This window comes from Caretta caretta, chromosome 6, assembly GCF_965140235.1.
Source record: "Caretta caretta isolate rCarCar2 chromosome 6, rCarCar1.hap1, whole genome shotgun sequence".
In the NCBI taxonomy this organism is placed as follows: Eukaryota; Metazoa; Chordata; order Testudines; family Cheloniidae; genus Caretta; species Caretta caretta.
In genome coordinates this window covers 103263881-103281969 of record NC_134211.1, presented here as the reverse complement: position 1 = coordinate 103281969, position 18089 = coordinate 103263881, and the positions used below count along the sequence as shown (strand labels likewise).

The 18089-nt window shown below is 42.0% G+C and overlaps 1 protein-coding gene and 1 long non-coding RNA gene across 3 annotated transcripts in view; one reads left to right on the top strand and one right to left on the bottom strand.

Moving 5' to 3' along the window:
• Positions 1–2350, bottom strand: part of LOC125637581 (uncharacterized) — a 23117-nt gene extending 20767 nt beyond the window's left edge. For both annotated transcript variants that reach the window (XR_007357002.2, XR_007357003.2), the window contains exon 1: positions 2177–2350. This is a non-coding gene — a long non-coding RNA (uncharacterized LOC125637581). The remainder of the gene's footprint in view (positions 1–2176) is intronic.
• DDX24 (DEAD-box helicase 24) lies at positions 1624–18089 on the top strand. The gene is made up of 9 exons (XM_048852208.2): positions 1624–1758; positions 3680–4400; positions 6280–6663; positions 8213–8366; positions 8758–9273; positions 10928–11003; positions 11669–11857; positions 14627–14756; positions 16340–18089. The coding sequence occupies exons 2-9, from the start codon at positions 3686–3688 to the stop codon at positions 16582–16584; spliced, it is 2409 nt and encodes an 802-aa protein (XP_048708165.1). The 5' UTR covers positions 1624–1758; positions 3680–3685; the 3' UTR covers positions 16585–18089.

The following is an 18089-nucleotide window of genomic DNA, read 5'->3' as shown; positions in this document are numbered from 1 at the left end:
TACAGACTAACACGGCTGTTCCTCTGAAACAAGTGTTCTGTAATTGTTATAATCCGTATGTTTGTTCACTGTAGATGGATATGCCTTGTAGACAGCATCTCTGAAACTAGAAATTATTGAATCACAAAGACTTTCCTACCAATGTACGTAGCCTGTAAACTGACCTGCCCTACAGTCACTACTAGAGTGTTTTTCCAACAACTGGCTGCCTACACATTCATTAATCAGCATGCATAAGACGTCATCTACTACCAAGATAATATTTTTCCACACTGGCAGCTGGCAAAGTAGGCAACCTGAACCCTTCTTCCCTGCTACTTCTCCAGACCCCTTATTCTACTCTTTATCCTCAACCCTATTTCTTTATGGTTGGCGTCATTAGATCACACATTCAACTCAAGTTCAGGCTTTGCACCAGCTCTTCATTGCTTCGGACAAAGCATTATTTGGTCCAAGCCTCCCAGTTGAGACTGTCATAGCTGACTAAAGGGTTTAGTCACACAGTCCCCACTGAAGTTAATAGGAGCTATGTAACTACATTCCTGGTGGACATTGAGAATCTCAGTCCACTGCTCTGTGGATATCTTTGGAGTAAATACTCCTGGGAGAATTCTGAACCAAAAATTAAAAATTCCATGCCAAAAATTTAAAAATTTTGCAGAATTTTAAAATATTGTGTGCAGAATTTATGTCAAAATAACACTATATAATCACACCAATTTCAATTATTTTGGTAATTTATTTAAAAATAAATGTCAGCAAGTGTATCTGTAACAATACAGGTTTCAGAGTAACAGCCGTGTTAGTCTGTATTCGCAAAAAGAAAAGGAGTACTTGTGGCACCTTAGAGACTAACCAATTTATTTGAGCATGAGCTTTCATGAGCTACAGCTCAAGTGAGTTGTAGCTCACGAAAGCTCATACTCAAATAAATTGGTTAGTCTCTAAGGTGCCACAAGTACTCCTTTTCTTTTTGTAACAATACAGACACACACAAAAATGTCTTCTATTGCAGAGGTTCTCAAACTGTGGTCTGCAAACCTACACATCACTTCCAAAAGGCAAAACTAGGAACTTAAATTCATAACTCTGTTGGACACTAAAAATCATGAACTCAAGCAAGATGCTGGTTTCATGGCTCATAACCACAAGTTGTAACACACACTTGCCTGCTAACCCTCAACGGCCCACTTCAAACCCCTTTGCAAACTAACCCTTTCCACCCGCTCCATTTCCTTACCGCCTCCTACCAGACCTGTTATGCCTGATGCTTCACAATCTGCACCACTCTGTGTTTAGCTCACACAGGCCAAGGTCCTTCTCCAGACCTACAGATGAGCCCTGGGCAGATCAAACGCTTGTACCCACCCCCAAATGAAGCTGGCCCAATAAAATATATCACCTCATCCCCCTTGTCTCTCCCCTGGCGCAGGCCCAGTTCCCTTCAACCCCGCGGCCTGGCCCAGACACCCACACCAGGCTCAACCCAGCTCCCCCCCAGCCCCGCGGCCTGGCCCGGACACCCTCACCAGGCCCAACCCCGGGGCCTGGCCCGGACACCCTCACCAGGCCCAACCCCGCGGCCTGGCCCGGACACCCTCACCAGGCTGCGAACTCCCCCCCCTCCCGCCGGTTTGAAGGGGGCGGGCGCAGGGCAGTGACGTCACGGCTGTCATGGCCGCGCCCGGCTGTGTCCTCACGTGGTAGAGCGCGACGGGCTCCTGCAGCGGAGAGTAGCAGCAGGCGGTGGCGGTGACGGTGAGGGCCCGCTCGGGGTCGCGGGAGGCAGCTGGGGCGAGGCTTAGGGCACAGCCGGTGGCAGCCGCTCCTGCTCCGACCTGCCTGCGGCGTTCGGGGGGGCGGGGGAGAAGAGAACGGGCCCAGAAGCCGGAGGGAGACGCAGGCGTGAGGGCGTCCGGCCTGGTGGGGAGAGCGGGCCGGGGCACGCCGGGACCCCAAGGGATGCCCAGCCCGGCAGGCGGGGGGTAAAGGGCAGCCCTGCTCCCTTCCCGGCGGCCGGGCTCGTGGGCACTGCCCAACTCCCCACGCGAGGAGGCCGTTCGCCCGGCTCCTTCACGCCGCCGCCCCTCCCCCTTCTAAATCTGCCCGCGTTCGGCTCCTGCTGTGGGGCCCGGCTCCTGCGCCCAGCCCCCATCGCCGAGAGGGGGGGACCCACCGCTCGCCCTCAGGCCGGTGGGCGCTGAGCTGCTGTTGTCCGGCGCCCTGAGAAGCAGCCTGAGTGAGCGCTCTGAGTAGCGACTTCTCCCGAGCGGCAGATCAGCGCCTGGGGCGGGCGTGTGCAGCGTGCAGTGCTGTCCTGTTTTTGTCTCCAGCTAATGCTTCCCCCTGTACATTGGTGTGGCAGTGGACACAGTTAAAGGGGTACAACGCTATAGTGTGAACACGTTTATACGGGGGCATTCACACCAGGGGCTCTGACACTTCCTCAAATTATATAGTTAAAGCAGGGCAGAAGCCGTGCTCAGATCTACCCTGTGGGAAGATGCCAACGCAACAGCCGTTGGCTGCCTCCAATGCTGCCCAGTGCTTCCTTCCACCTGCCAGCTTCCCAGATCTTTTTGCCTCTCTATCCCCTAAATAAAAGCATTACCCAGTGACTTTTCACGTTCCAAAGCCATTCTTCATCACCTCAGTGATCTAACCAACATACAGTATAGTTGAACTTAGCATTTAACTGGTACATACTTTCTAATAATATAATGGTGCAGTAGTTGCCCTCCAGGTCAAGATGTTGAGGGTCAAACTTTCAAAACCAGCAATAAAACTTAAGCACATACACAAGGGGAAACTGCTCACATACATACTTATTTTGTAGTGTGTGTGTGGGGTACTTTCTGAGAATTGGAGAAGGGAAGGAATCCTCCACAAATTATGCAGCTCTCATTTCAATAACTAGATCCGGTTGCCATGTGTTCAGAATACCCCCACTCCATTTTGCTAAAGGAAAGGCAGCTCTTCAGAGGAACTGGAAGGGAGGGGTACAGGATTCTCTCTTTAAAGTAGAGCATAGTGTCCTGCCCATTATGCTGTTTTAGTGAGATAAATCACTTTATCTCAAGGGGACATAAAAAATTCAAATAGTTAACTGTGGTCATAAATGAGCCTACCGTAAATGAACAGCATTCTAGTAAAAAGGATGTTATTTATGAAACAGCAGTAGAGGAACCCCAATATCAGGCTGCAGCCTACTTTCCATTTTGTGTGACCCTCAGAAGAGTTTTCAGCACTAAATTCTAAAAATGTCAAATTAATAAAAAGAAGCGCAACAGAAGCTGGTTTGACAGTCTGGCATCAGGGCTTTGATATTGCTTAGCTATCTCATCCATTTTTCAACAGGAGCCTGACAAATAATTTTAAATAGGCCTGTCATTTCAAATGCAATTTAAGTAATTAAAATTCATTTCTCAAATAGCTGTGTGAGGTTAGAGTTGCAAGTGTTTTTAAAAGTGCAAAAACCAAACAGAGGGCCCAATCCAGCACAGTGAAAGTCAGTCAATAAGGTTAATAGGCTAGAATCCAGAGACAAACTGCAGTTAGCTGCAACAGACTAGCCTATCAGATTTACACAAATGCACTCCAGCGTTTATGGGTATGTTAACTTGACTGTCACTGTTTTGTTCTGGTGGCTTACAATGGTTTATTTTCTGATTTTTTTTAGATAATCATGAAGACAAGAAATAAGTTTAAGACTTCCTTTAAATTGAAACAAAAGGGTATCAAAGTAGTAGGAAAATGGAAACCCATAGAAATTGACCCAAATCTGTTTGCTGATGAGCAGCTTGGAGATTTAGTGTGTTTTGAGGAGCTTACAGATTATAAATTGGTGAATTCTTCCAAAATTGGAAAAGAAAAAGAAAAGAAGAGAAAATCTGATAGTGTTTCTGAAGAGGAGGAAGAAGATTCTACCATCCAGAAAAAAAAGAGAAAGAAAGAGAAAGAGCTGGGAACAAGGGCAAGTAAAAATTATAACCTTAAAGTGAAGCAAGATGAAATGGTAATTGATCAGGAGGACAAGCCTAAAGACACTATCAAGTTGTGTGGTTATGAGGAAGATGAATGTGAATCAGGAGGCACCACAACCACAGAAAAAACTTCGAAGAAAAAGAAAAAAAAGAAAGTGAAAAAGAAAGTGTTTCCATCTGAGAAAGCTCCTCTACCAGCAAAGTCTTCTAAAAAGGTTAAAAATTGGACCACAGGAGTTCTATCTGCCTCATCTGATCAAAAAACAGATGTGTCTGCATGGAAAGACCTCTTTGTTCCTAAGCCGGTTCTGCAGGCCTTGAGCTATCTAGGATTTAGTGCTCCAACTCCTATTCAAGCATTAGCCCTGCCTTCTGCAATCAGAGATAATATGGATGTTCTTGGTGCTGCAGAAACAGGTACAAATCCATTCTATTAGTACACTGAATCTCCCGTTCTCCCTTTTAAAACACGCAGTGTATTGTCACAATTGCAGTAACGGTGTGAAGAGCATATAAGCTTCAGCACATTGAATGGGTGTGTTTACTATGCATAGTTATGATGTAGAAAAGATTAAATGTAGTGCATTTATATTACATACTATGCCTGTTCACAAGTACTACATGCAAAGCTTTAAATCCTCCACTTCTTCCCCATCCATGCTTATCAACAAGGCTTATTTTGAATTATTCTTAAAGAGTAGGCCATAATTAGACACCCATACAATCCAATTGAAACCAATGGGGTTGCGAAGGTGTAAATGAGAGCAGAATTTGTCCCTGAAGAACACTGTGTCTTTGCCATAGCAGAACAGCCAGTAGTACTTCCAGTCTAGTTATCCCATTCCCAATGTTGACCTATACATATTGGTACGTATTGGGTCTGGTGTATTGTGCATGGAGTAGGAATTTGCTTGCCTCTGAAACATCCAGTATGCTAAGGTTGGGCCTGAGGGAAGAAAGGGATTGATGAGACACTGCTCTGTTTCCCTTACTGGCAGCAGCATAAGGGAACTTGCAGGGATTGGTTAGCCAGGTATATCCATAGGGAGATCAGCTGTGGGGAGTTCTGGGGCACAGAATCATCAGACACATAAATGAACATGACTTGTTGGGGAAGAATCAACATGTTTTTTGTAAAGGGAAATCATGCCTCACCAATCTACTAGGATTCTTTGAGGGGGGTCAACAAACATGGACAAGGGGGATCCAGTGGACATAATGTACTTAGAATTTCAGAAGGCCTTTGACAAGGTCCCTCATCAAAGGCTCTTAAGCAAAGTTAGCTGTTTTGGGATAAGAGGGAAGGTGCTCTCCAGGATCAGTAACTGGTTTAAAGATCGGAAACAAAGGGAAGGAATAAGTGGTCAGTTTTCAGAATGGAAAGAGGTAAATAGTGGTGTCCCCCAGGGGTCTGTACTGGGACCAGTACTATTCAACGTATTCATAAATGATCTGGAAAAAGGTGTAAACAGTGAGGTGGCAAAATTTGCAGATGATACAAAACTACTCAAGATAATTAAGTGCCAGGCAGACTGCGAAGAGCTACAAAAGGATCTCCAGATGAACAGTTTTGTTTAATTTTTTTGGTCCCCTAAAGAGGTTCAGTTTTTGGCCAAAGCATCCCCTAGAGATGACCTTTACATATCAGATACTATTAAGGTTTGCTGCCCCAGCCATGAGTGAATCTACAGTTGAACCCTGAAATTATATTTAGTGGAGCAGTTTTCCATCTTTCCCCCTTAGTTTGTGCTCTGTGTTAAGTCAAGTGATTGATTGGTCTTTTTATTACAAAAAGTGAAATAATGGTTACATTTAGTTTCTCAGTTAATAAGCAAAATCACATAATGAAAAAATAGAAATTAATCCTTTAAATAGCTTTCAGTTTGTCCTTGGCCTCATTTGCTATTCCTTTAATTGGAGAACATTGATCAGAGCAGCCAATTAGGGCATGGTATTCTCCTTTAGGGTATACGGTTCTTTAAAAAGACCTTGGCTGCTATTGCAATTTTTTAAAACTACTTTCCTAGCAAATGTATATTCTGCCTGCCCATCTGGGGCTTGGAAAAATACCTGCTCCATCCAAAAAGTATCTACTTGAGGTCACTATTATAGGAATTTAAACCAAGGTGCTGTGGCTTGACTTCTAATTTCATAGAATCAAAAAAGTGCACTTATACCGTAGAAGTAAATAAAATAAGAGTAATTTTTAATTTACTTTCATAACTGCAGTTGGCTGCTGCTGCTTTGCAAACAGTTGTAATGCTTGTGTTTCTGTGTTGTTGTTTGGTGCTTTTAGGAAGTGGGAAAACACTCGCATTTGCAATTCCAATGATCCACTCTGTGCTACGGTGGCAAGAATCAAAAAGCAGAAGCAACAATGCTACTGAAGAGCCTCTCTGTGATGATGAAGACAAACCAGAATGGGAAAGTGATAATGAAACAAACCCTAAGCACCTAAACCCTAAGCAGGATGAAGATAGTCGGGGTGATGATGATGTAGATGAATCTTGCACAATAGGTTGTGTGAAGGTGCTGGAAAATGTAGAATTTGATTTTGGTGCCAACAAACGTGCTGCTGACTTGAATAAAAACAGGCCTCTTTTAGGGCTGGTGCTGACTCCCACAAGGGAACTAGCTGTACAAGTAAAACATCATATTGATGCCGTGGCCAAATTTACAGGTAGGAGAAACAGAGGCAAGAGAGCTGGGGTCTAATTCCAGCCTTTGCTATTGACTGTGTGTGCACCTCAGTTTCCTCTTCATAAAATGGAGATACTTCCTTTATCTTGGAAGGGGTGTTAGGAAGCTTAATGCATGAATGTTTGAAATGTGATTTGAGATTCTTGGATGGGAAGCACTGTAGAAATGCAAAGTTACCATTAATGTGTTGCCTAAAGCTGTGCAGTATAACTTCCACCTACAAATGTTTACTATCACTGTTGACTTAGAAATACAAAATCTGCACTAAAATCAGTGGTCACATTGCCACAGATACCCAAGTACCACTTTCTGATGATGTGGGTTAAATATATCAACATGGAAATGACATAGATTTTTAAGGCCCGAAGGAACCATTAGATCATTTAGTTTGAATCCTGTAGAACACATACCATAGATTTTCACCCAGTTACCCCCTGCTTTGAGACCAATAATCTGTTTGACTAAAGCATATTATAAACCTCCTCATCTCCTTTACATATTAGAAGCTCACACAACTCTTATGTGAATGAGTTGAGGTAAGACAGGGAGGATCAAGTAGCAAAAATTACCTTTCCTTCCTAATATTAATGATTATGTATTCATTAGACTAGAGTAATACTGCTATTCTTCCAGAATACATGCAGCATGGAGTATTTTCTTTAAAACATGTTCCTTTGGCCTCTATCCTGTAATTGAAAGGAAGGCTAATTTTAACTCTTACCCTTAAAACACCACATCGATTTATGGAAGTACAGTTCTGTTAAAAGCTAATGCAGCTTTGCACCCCAGTGAGAGACAGTTGCTATGTAGTCAGAGTAGACTGGGGTGGTTTTAACAACCAGTGTGTGCTACTGCTGCAAAAGCATTTGGAGGCAGGAAGGAAAATCCCTCCCAGTGTTGTCCTTCCCTGTCAGCTTAAACTGATTTTGAGCAAGTCTTCATATGCTTAGTCTGGCCACTTTTAGTTGTCAACAACTTCCACTGGCTGGTTGCTAAAATGGGCAGTTCGTAATCCAGGTGCAAGACATGCCTCCCTCAACTTTATTCATTATGTGCAGACCTCCTGACAGTGTAAGGGACTGCTTACCCATTAGACATATTAACATATCTAATTCTGAATGGAAGAATGTCAAAGCTTAGACCCTGAGGAAGAGTGGTGGGTTGCCTTTCTACGTGGGCATTTGTAACCTGAAGAAAACGTGTATTAACTATCTAGTATATAAATAATCATTCCTGCTGTTTTAAGGCAAGTGCAATTCAAGAGGTATCCTTTTACTTTCGGCCTCTTTCTATAATCAGCATTTCACTGTAATGCTTAATGTTGTACAGAGAAGAGGAGGAGACAATACCTGGCCAAATGAACTTACAGTCTAGATAAAGACTTCTTAAATAATTTCCCAAAGCTGCAGTATAGTATGGAATATGTCTGTTTTCCTTCCTAAAATGTGGAGAATATTTTCCAGCAGGAAGTAACTAAAGTAAACTTAATCCTCCATGGTCTTTACATCATGCGACCTTTTGTGTTTTAGGCATTCAAACTGCAATTCTAGTTGGTGGAATGGCTGCTCAGAAACAGGAACGAGTATTGAACCAGAAGCCAGAAATTGTAATTGCAACCCCAGGTCGTCTGTGGGAGCTAATTAAAGAGAAACACTCACATCTCTCAAATCTCCGGCAGCTCAGGTAAAGGTGGCTTTTAGTCTTAACTACTCAGAATTAATATCCTTGGAAAAGACTATCCAGTATCACCAAACATGCTTAATTACTTACTGATTAACTAATGTTGACTGTGCAGGAGCACTTACGTCTTTGCTAGAAGATCTCATTAAAGTTCATATTCATTATATTGAGAATGGGGGATGTCAACCGCATTAGCAAAAAACTAATTGTTGCCTTTGAACCTTGACCATTCAGAGAGGAACAGAAACAGCTGCTGTAATTACCCATGCATACCTAGCCTCCTTTATGTTTTACATGGGGAAAAGCAAGAAAGGTTCTTTTGAAGTGTATCATATTTCTATTTATCTGTAGTAACCACTGTGCTTCTATACTGTACCTGTCTTGTGTCCAACAGGTGCCTTGTGATTGACGAAGCAGACCGAATGGTCGAAAGGGGACATTTCTTAGAACTCTCTCAGTTGCTCGAAATGTTAAATGATTCACAATATAACCCTCGACGTCAGACTTTTGTGTTTTCTGCCACACTGACTTTGGTCCATCAGGCTCCCACAAGAGTTTTACAAAAGAAATATGCTAAAAAAATAGATCAGAAAACCAAACTGGAAATGCTAATGGAAAAAGTGGGGATAAGGGGCAAACCTAAAGTGATAGACTTAACAAGAAAAGAGAGCACTGTAGAGACTCTGACCGAAACCAGGATCCACTGTGACATGGATGACAAAGATTATCACCTCTATTATTTTTTGCTTCAGTACCCAGGAAGAACCATGGTCTTTGCAAACAGTATAGACTGCATAAAACGCCTTAGTGCGCTCCTCACAATCCTGGATTGTAACCCCCTGCCTCTGCATGCAAACATGCACCAGAAGCAAAGGTTAAAAAACCTGGAAAGGTTTGCTGAGAGAGAGAAGTAAGTTGATTGTTCTGTTGTGGGAAAACTGTGTGTGAAAAGGAAAAATGGTTGACTACAGGAGGAGAGTGTGGGGGGAGATGATGGCTAGTTCAAGGGATTGGCTGTAGGACACAGCTCTTGACAACTTCTAGGTCACCAGTTCAAATCTAATCCAGGCTGGGGTAATAACTGAAAATTGTTACCATCTGCTGGCTGTTCAGTGGCCTTTGTGATATGAGGTGACGGTCTCAGTTCATCTCCATAACAACAAAATGCCTACAAAGCTGGAATTGATTGGCAACGTGGTAGACAGACTCAGGCAGAGACGCCAAAGATTGAATCACACATGAAGACATTGAGGTAGGAGCTGTGTGGGGAAGCTCACATTGCTGTTGCCCAGACTGACCTATGCTCAAGTTGATGGCCTCTGTCTCCAGAGTTTGTACCTGAGCACCTTTCGCTAGTACAAAATTCATACTCTTGTGTGCGTATTTTCAGTGAAACTTTTGATAAAAACATCCCTGCTGGAGAACATCCTATCAATACTATCCTTGGTTTATGACAGACCGAGCAGAGTTTCATAGATTGTTAAAGCCAAAAGGGACCCTTAGATCGTCTAGTCTCATCTGTATAGCAATGGTCAAGGAATTTCACCAAACTACCCCACTGTATTGAGCCCTATAACTGTAAACTATGCAATGCATTATCATAAAAAGAGCTTTTGTTAAAATCTTAGCCGATTCCTACTGAGAATGCTTGTGAATGATTTTTCAGTTGCCTGTAGCATTTAAAAACAAAACAAAACACAGTTATCATCAATCCTTACAGAGGCCCTAACCCTTGTTATGGATTATTTACATGTGAAATGGCTTGCTTGAAAATGCATCTGTTTGACATATTTGCATGAAAAAAAATTTAGTGGTCAGAATTCAAAATACTGTATTTTTTCCCCACCCTTTTATAGTTCAGAACTGGCTAAATGCAATTTCCTCAAGTGCAATTCAGTATAAGAATTTTCAGTCCAAAAGGAATTATGTTCAGAAAATTCAGAGTGTTTGAACACAGAAGTCTATAATGGAGGAATAGTTTTGCAACCTGCATTGCAGTGTTCATACTAGCAAAAGCTGTCATAGCCGTATCATGTACCTTTTCAAAAGAATCAGCAGTATTAGTAGAAAATCATATTAAATTAATGAGACGTTTAAACCTAGACTGGACAAAGCGCTGCAAAATGTTTTGTAGGATGAGCAGACTTGCACTGCCAGGAAGTTGGATTAAATGATCAAATAGGTCTTTTCACACTGACTTTGGTGAAATAGGAAGAGAATAAAAGAATAGCAAGGCACACTAATGCTAGGATTGAAGTTAATGATAGCTTTGCCATTGACCTCATTGGGAGTAGTGTATGGTCCACAGTCAGTAACAAATTACATTATTTCTTTTCCTTTCAATATTTCACATTTCAAGATTGCCCTAGATCAGGTGTTTAGGTGTCAATTTCTTGACTTCCAAATAGATGGCATATTCCTAGCAGATGTTATAAAATGAGCATGCTCTTCAAATTCTTTTGGCAAAATTTTGGGTCACTCACACTGCGTGTTTACTGGCATCTGGTTTACATTACAGGTTTATGTTTAATGAATAACATGTATCCCAACTTTCTCTATTTCAGCTGTGTCCTTTTGACAACAGATGTTGCAGCTCGTGGTCTGGATATTCCTAACGTGCAGCATGTCATCCATTACCAGGTTATAAAAATCTTTTGAAGCTTCTATTGCCTGCTTTTTGAACCAGGGTCTCATTGATCTAAAACCTGGCTACAATATAAAACAGTGCTTCTCAGTCCCTAGTAAAGAAGTATAGAAATTAAGCCTCAAGTATTTAATGCTTCTATAGCCCTCTGCATTAAAAGGATCTCAGAAAGCTTTACAAAGATAAATTATACCCATTTCTAGAGTGACCATCACAAGTGTCAGGGTGCCATTTACAGACAGTTTTGTGTACAAGAAGTTACCTGTATGGCTATGGCTCTTCTCACTTTCCCATTTACACTCTGAACTTAGGCATCAGGGTCCCACTTCAGAGGAGTCAGATGACCCCACCTCATAACATGTCTGAGGTTGGGTATCATTTTGCCTTGCTTTGTGCATAGGGAAACAGGCTCAGGGAATAGGAGTGATTCACCAAAAGTTGTGCAAGCCGTCACTGTCAGAGCTGGGTCTAGAACATGTCCCTGGAATCCCACCTCTGTGCCTTAATCGCTTCCTTTCTTTATCAACAAGGTTCATGTTATGAAAGCAATTTATCAGACACCTGCTTGTCATCTCTGAGTCTGAATGTTGCAAGCATTTCCTTACCTTTCATATACACTCTTTTGATTTATGGGAGCCCTTTAACTATAGATTTTTTGCAGGTTCCACGCACTTCTGAGATTTATGTGCACAGAAGCGGTAGAACAGCTCGAGCTGCCAACGAAGGCCTTAGCTTGCTGTTGATCGGCCCTGATGATATGATAAATTTTAGGAAGATTTATAAGACATTGGAGAAAAATGAAGAGCTTCCATTTTTCCCAGTTGAAACAAAATGCATGTTTGCTATCAAGGTAAAAAAACATTTTCAATACAAGTGATTGCTCGTGTATTATGTTTAATGAAACACCCTTCACATTTTATTAAGATTTCAGAATAAGTCTGAGTTTCAAAAGGTGAGTTGAAAACAAAATTAATCAACTTTCATCTTCAATAGCAATGTGCTGAATGCTTCTATTAAGGAAGGCATTCATCACACAAACAGATTTTTTTAAATGTTCACTGTTTAATACTTCTGTGTAATTATGTATAATTTCTCATATATAGATCTTGAAATGCTTTACAGAGGTGAGCATGTATCATTATCCCTCTTTTATGGATGGGGAAACTGAGGCAACAGTAAATCAAGTGATTTATTCAAAATCACACAGTGAGTTAGTAGCAGAATAGGAAATGGAACTTGGGCTTCCTATATCCCAGTACTGTGGTCATTCTGCTAGACCATATCTACCTACCCCTTTTAGGTCCCACAACATCCAGCCCTTCCACAGTCTGAGGTCACCCTCTGCTGGAATATCCCAGTACAGACAATGCTGGCAAATGTTACATCTACCACTGAACCCTGATAGAGACTGATAAATGCCATTTTTGAGCTGTTGTTTGTGTTACTGAACAACAACGTAAGTTTTGTGTATCTTGAAGGGTGAAATAATAAATAATGGCAAGGTTTTGCAAAACAATAAAAAAATAAAATAAAGTCTTTCACCACACCTTCCGTCCCTAAGCTTTGGTGGCTTCATACTCCATCAGGATTCTCTAATAGCTGTGATGGCACAAAAATAATGCTTGTCTGTAACATTGGCATGACAGTTGGCCGGCAGTGGAGGGGCTGACCTTTGTACAACCCAAAAGAATGGAAGAAAAAGAAGCAATTTTTCAGTTGATGTGGTGAATGCCCCTCCTACCCTAGTATCTGGACTGGCATATACATCACCAGGGCTAGGCACTTGGGCTAGCCCAACAGCTACAGCAGTACTGCTCTCATGGGACACCCAGGAACTTCCACGTATTACAGGCTACTTGCAGGTTGGGTTGCTAGATGCAGCCTTTTTAAGAGAGGAAGGAGAAAGCAGAATTGTTTCTACAGGTTTTTTCTCCTTTAAAACATGTCCAGAAAAACCAGTCCTCTCAAAAGCTCTCTGATTACTAGTGAGGCAAAAACGTTCTTGTCTCAAGAGTTTTTCTTTGGTGTGTGGCTTCTGAAATGAGTTTGCTTCTGCTTTTCTTTCCAGAGTAATACTTAATGCTTATATAGCACTTCACAGTCTGTAACCTACAGACTGCTGGATGGTAGGTATATCCACCATCTGTCTCCTCCACTCTTCCTCTTCTTTCCCTGCATGGAATGTTTTACTTATAAGTGCCAGTAGGCTTGAGTTGGAGTATGTGCTACATTTCAGACAATCATGGCTTCAGCTGTTGTGCCTAACCTACCACTCACTACTGAGCATGATTGTTCTCATGATTGTGTATTTAAAGTGGCATGTTATGAGGTGAAAGCCACTGATGTTGATTACCAAAATGAGTGTTTAAATGCTTGGAAGTGGGGGCCAGCAGGAAGTCTGTGTAGTTTGGGAGAGTTGCTCACCCCATATTAAATGTTATTCTGGTCCTGGTAACAGAGCTGGAACTGCCAGTGTTGGTTCTTATCATCTCTCCCATCACTATCTTGCACCTTTGACTCGAGATGGCTTCCCTTGAATTTTTTTTATCTACAAGGGAGGCACTGTAACCTACTGGATAGGGCACTGGACTGGGACTCAGGATACCAGGGGTCAGTGCTCAGGTCTGTAAGTGGCCTGCTGGGTGATCTTGGGCATGTCACTTACCACCACCACCCCCGTGCCTCAGCTTCCCCATCTGTAAAATTGGGATAGTGATACTGACCTCCTTTGGAAAAGCATTGGGATCTAAAGATGAAAAAAGAGCTAGGTCCTGTCTGAATTTTATGAACAATCCTAAACCTCTGGGCACAAAAGAGACTTGATAGGACCCTAGCAAAGCACTAATGATGGAGGGACAAGTAGAGGACTCAAGAAGTTATATGGAAATAATAAAAAGCTATTTAAAGGTTCCAGTAATGAGCTGAGGACAAATGGTTGATTGCAGTTAATTAATGATTTCAAGCTTAATTTTGCCTCTGTGATTTCATAAGTGTCCTAGCCCCTGATCATCCAGCAGTGCTGTCTGATGCTGAGATACGGTAGCATCTTGCTATTCAGTAAAGTTGTAGTAGTTCAGTCAGCGTGTCCTGCACGCTGTGCAGTCTTTTTTGCAGTCACTACTGTCTGCAAGCTGGGCAGGGAATCTTATTGTTCTGTTACATTTTATTCAATAACAGTGACAATTTTCTATCTAGTCTTAGTTATGTAAGTTAGCTGTACTATTTAATACCTGCGTTGGGAACTAATGGCAAATGGACTTTTGATTTGTTCCTAACTTCTGAAGAGTGTCCTGATATTCATGGCCCCACCACTCCCTAAGACAGACTAAGAGTTAGTGTTCATTTGTGCATTACTTGAGAATTATGATTTGTGTTACCATAGTGCCTAGAAGTCTGAGTCATCTGAGTCATTGTTCTAGACGTCATACAAACACGACATCTGTCTGTGACAGTAAATCGCTTGCTGGAGACAAAGCCTCTTTCATGTATTTCTCTAATTGTTTTTGTCCTTGCCTTTGCAAGATTAGCACACTAACTGTGTTCTAACACATGCTGTCAAGTGCTGATTCTACAGCCATCCCACATTCCTCTCTGACGTATTGCTGTGCTTTTGTGGCAGGAGCGGGTGAATTTAGCAAGGCAGATTGAAAAGGTGGAATATTACAACAGCCGGGCAAAACAGCACAACTCTTGGTTCCAGCAAGCTGCGGAGGCTCTTGAAATTGATCTTGATGATGATGTCCTTATAGGCAAGTAGAACTGCTTACAAGTATGCTTGGCTCACTGCCTCCCCCCCCCGCCCCCATCCCCTGCAGATGCAACTGTGTCTAGCATATGGCCAACCATACTGGAAGAAATATCTCAACCCTGAGGGGAGTCCAGGGGAGAGTGTGGGATGATACCACTTAAAACTGTATTAGCACTAATCCTCACAGCCCCTCTGTAAGGTGGGTAGATTGGGCTAATGACTTTCACAGATGGGAAGCTTAGGTAGAGAGATGTGACACTTCTGACACATTACTGAGGGGTCTGGGCTAAGAAGTCAGGAGCTCCTGTCAGCTAGCTTAGCCTAATTGAACATGCTGTCCCAGCAGGTCCTGCAAGAGTTTCATCTGTTCTATGACAGTGTGATGGCTTCTGTAACCCTGTACCCCCCTATGACTGTGTAGAATCTATTTCCTGCTCTTTCCTGTAATCAAGCAGCAGGACACAACTCTCCCTGTATATTTTATACAACAGTACACCAGGAGGTACGGATGGAGCGATCTGGGCCAAAGACAGAATGCCTAACCAAACAACTAAGAAGAGTAGTTATTCTGCTATAATTAAGATTAGTTAAAAATTGTCAGCATTTTGGGGGGGGGGGTGGGCGGGGGGACAGAAAATTGGGTTTCCACAGAGAAAAATCATGGAAAGTGCCTGGTTTCTGGGGAAAACCTCATCAAAAACCCAAACACAGAAAACTTCATGGTTTTTGACTAAAAATTTTCAGTTTTTTGATGGAAAGTTGAAATTTTCAGCAGTAAAAGTCCCATTTTCCTACCAGCTCTAGCTATGTTCACACAGCTCTGTGCTGCTTTGGTCATTTGTTTTTTTTTTTTTAAACACCTTAACATTAAAACCTTAAATGCATGTGTCTGTTCTTGGATTTAATTTAAAAATCCCCATGTGGTGGTGGTTGATTTTGACCGACTTCTCCCCAGTCAATATGAGGCACTGTCAAAGGGCTGTTGGCAGAGTATCTTTGGCTTAAACTGACTGTAGCATGAGTGTCACTACATAGCTAAAAGAAAAGGAGTACTTGTGGCACCCTAGAGACTAACAAATTTATCTGAGCATAAGCTTTCGTGAGTTACAGCTCACTTCATCGGATGCATCTGCCCCCAACTCCCCTCTGAGGTAGGGGAGTGCCATCATCCCCATTTTGCATATGGGGCAAATGGTAACTAAGTGGCTTGCCTAAAGTCAGACAGGAAGTCTGGCAGAGCTGGGAACTGGACCCAGCACTCGAGTCCTGGGCTAGCATCTTAACCACTTAGACCATCCTTCTTCCCATTATTCTGTTCATAATTGGGCAGCCCATTGAAACTTAAACAATTCAGAAGTCAAGATTCTCTCCTCAATTTCATTGGCTTGCTGGTACCCAAAATGGAGAGGAGGTGTGATAACCCCCAAGCACAAATCCATGGAAAGCAGGGTGGCTACATTAAGACCCCTAAAGGGGGGCGGAAGAGAGATGATTTGGATCTTTATGGCTGCTATATTTAGAAGTACAAAAGATTGTTTAACTGTCATGATAAAGCCTTATTCTGTCTTTGGTTTGTCCCCCAAGGAGGACGATTGAATGAGCAAGAAGAGAGTCAGAAGCAAAAGATGCTGAAGGGAATGAAAAAACAGCTGAAACATTTGTTATCACAACCAGTATTTAAAGTCCTTCTGAAGACTAAATATCCAACACAATCTGGAAAGCTACTACTCCCTCATTCACCAATGAGCAATTCAGAATCTGCTCTGAGCACCATATCAAAACAACAAGCAAAGAGGAGGAAGAAGAAAAAGAAATTAATTACAGATTAATTAGATAAATGATCAGTTGCACCATGGGGTGTGGGAGAGAAGAGCGGCCATTTTTCCTTAGATCTGGATTACATTCATCCATGACTGCTTATACAATGATGCAGAACAAAACACCTAGTACCATGTGGGTGGACATTCTAGACAAACAGCTCCTACATATTGTTGTTTGTACTAGCACGCTCTGGAAAATTAAGCTAAATGGCATTGGTAACATGAGAACTGTAGCTAGTTAATGTGTCTTGACTGTAAAAATCCTGTTTGCTGTATTCTTATTAACCTTTTCCTTTTAGCGTGCTAATGAAAGATCAGCTTTAAACAAAGTTATTAGGCTAAATTCATCCCAAGTGTAACTCCATTTACTTCAATGAATTTGGACTCTTACATTTTAAAAGAGCAGGGAGAGACTAAGAAGGGTTCTTGCTGTGGAGCTCTACCTTTGCTAAAATAGACCTGCTGTGAAGCTTGACCTTTGCAAGTGCCAGTGCAGTGAAATAAGAAAAAAAATATATAGGCTTTTTGCCCATAAACCAACAGCTCTGGTTAACAGAATCAATCCCAGATTCCCATCTCCTTGGAGCTTTTCTGTGGAGATTAATTTCTCAGTTCCCTCTGCTGGGTGTAATTTCACTAGTCTCTGTTGATGTGCTCTATATAATATGCTACTGAGTTGGAATGGCAGTGCGCTGGAACCAGTTTTGTAAGAATTCTAATCCAAATTTAGATTTCTAAGGAAAAAAATCTTTGCTCCTCCTTATTTGGTGTTCAAGCAGCTTGAAGGTGTGTCAACACTGTGACCCTTGTTTTTGTGAAAACGAGAGCGTGTCATGGAAGAAATGGGCACTGAAGTGCACATATCAATAAAACAAACTGTGCTTTTAATAAAAAGAACGAGGAGTACTTGTGGCACCTTAGAGACTAACAAATTTGAGTATAAGCTTTCGTGGGCTAAAACCCACTTCATCGGATGCATGCTGTGGAAAATGCAGTAGGAAGATAGAGATTGTGTGTATGTATCCCACCCCCCGAAAAAATGGGTGTTGCCATACCAACTATAACAAGAGTAATCAGTTAAGGTGAGCTATCAGCAGCAGGAGGGAAAACACACACACACACACACACCCCTTTTGTAGTGATAATTAGGATGGCCCATTTCCAACAGTTGACAAGGTATGAGTAACAGTAGGGGGAAAAAAATTAGCATAGGGAAATCGTTTTACACAAAATAAAACTACCCATCCACTCCTAGTCTTTATGCAAGCCTAATGTAATGGTGTCCAGTTTACAAATTAACTCAAATTCAGCAGTTTCTCGTTGAAGTCTGTTTTTGAAGTTTTTTGTTGTTGTAGTATTGCGACTTTTAGGTCTGTAATTGAGTGACCACTCTGAAACCTGTGCTTAACAACATTTTAAGCAGACTGTTGGAAATAATTGTTAAATATTTTAAGATCCCACATCATAAAGTGGGCTTCAATTAAATTACAAAATCCAAGAGCAGCTAACATTAA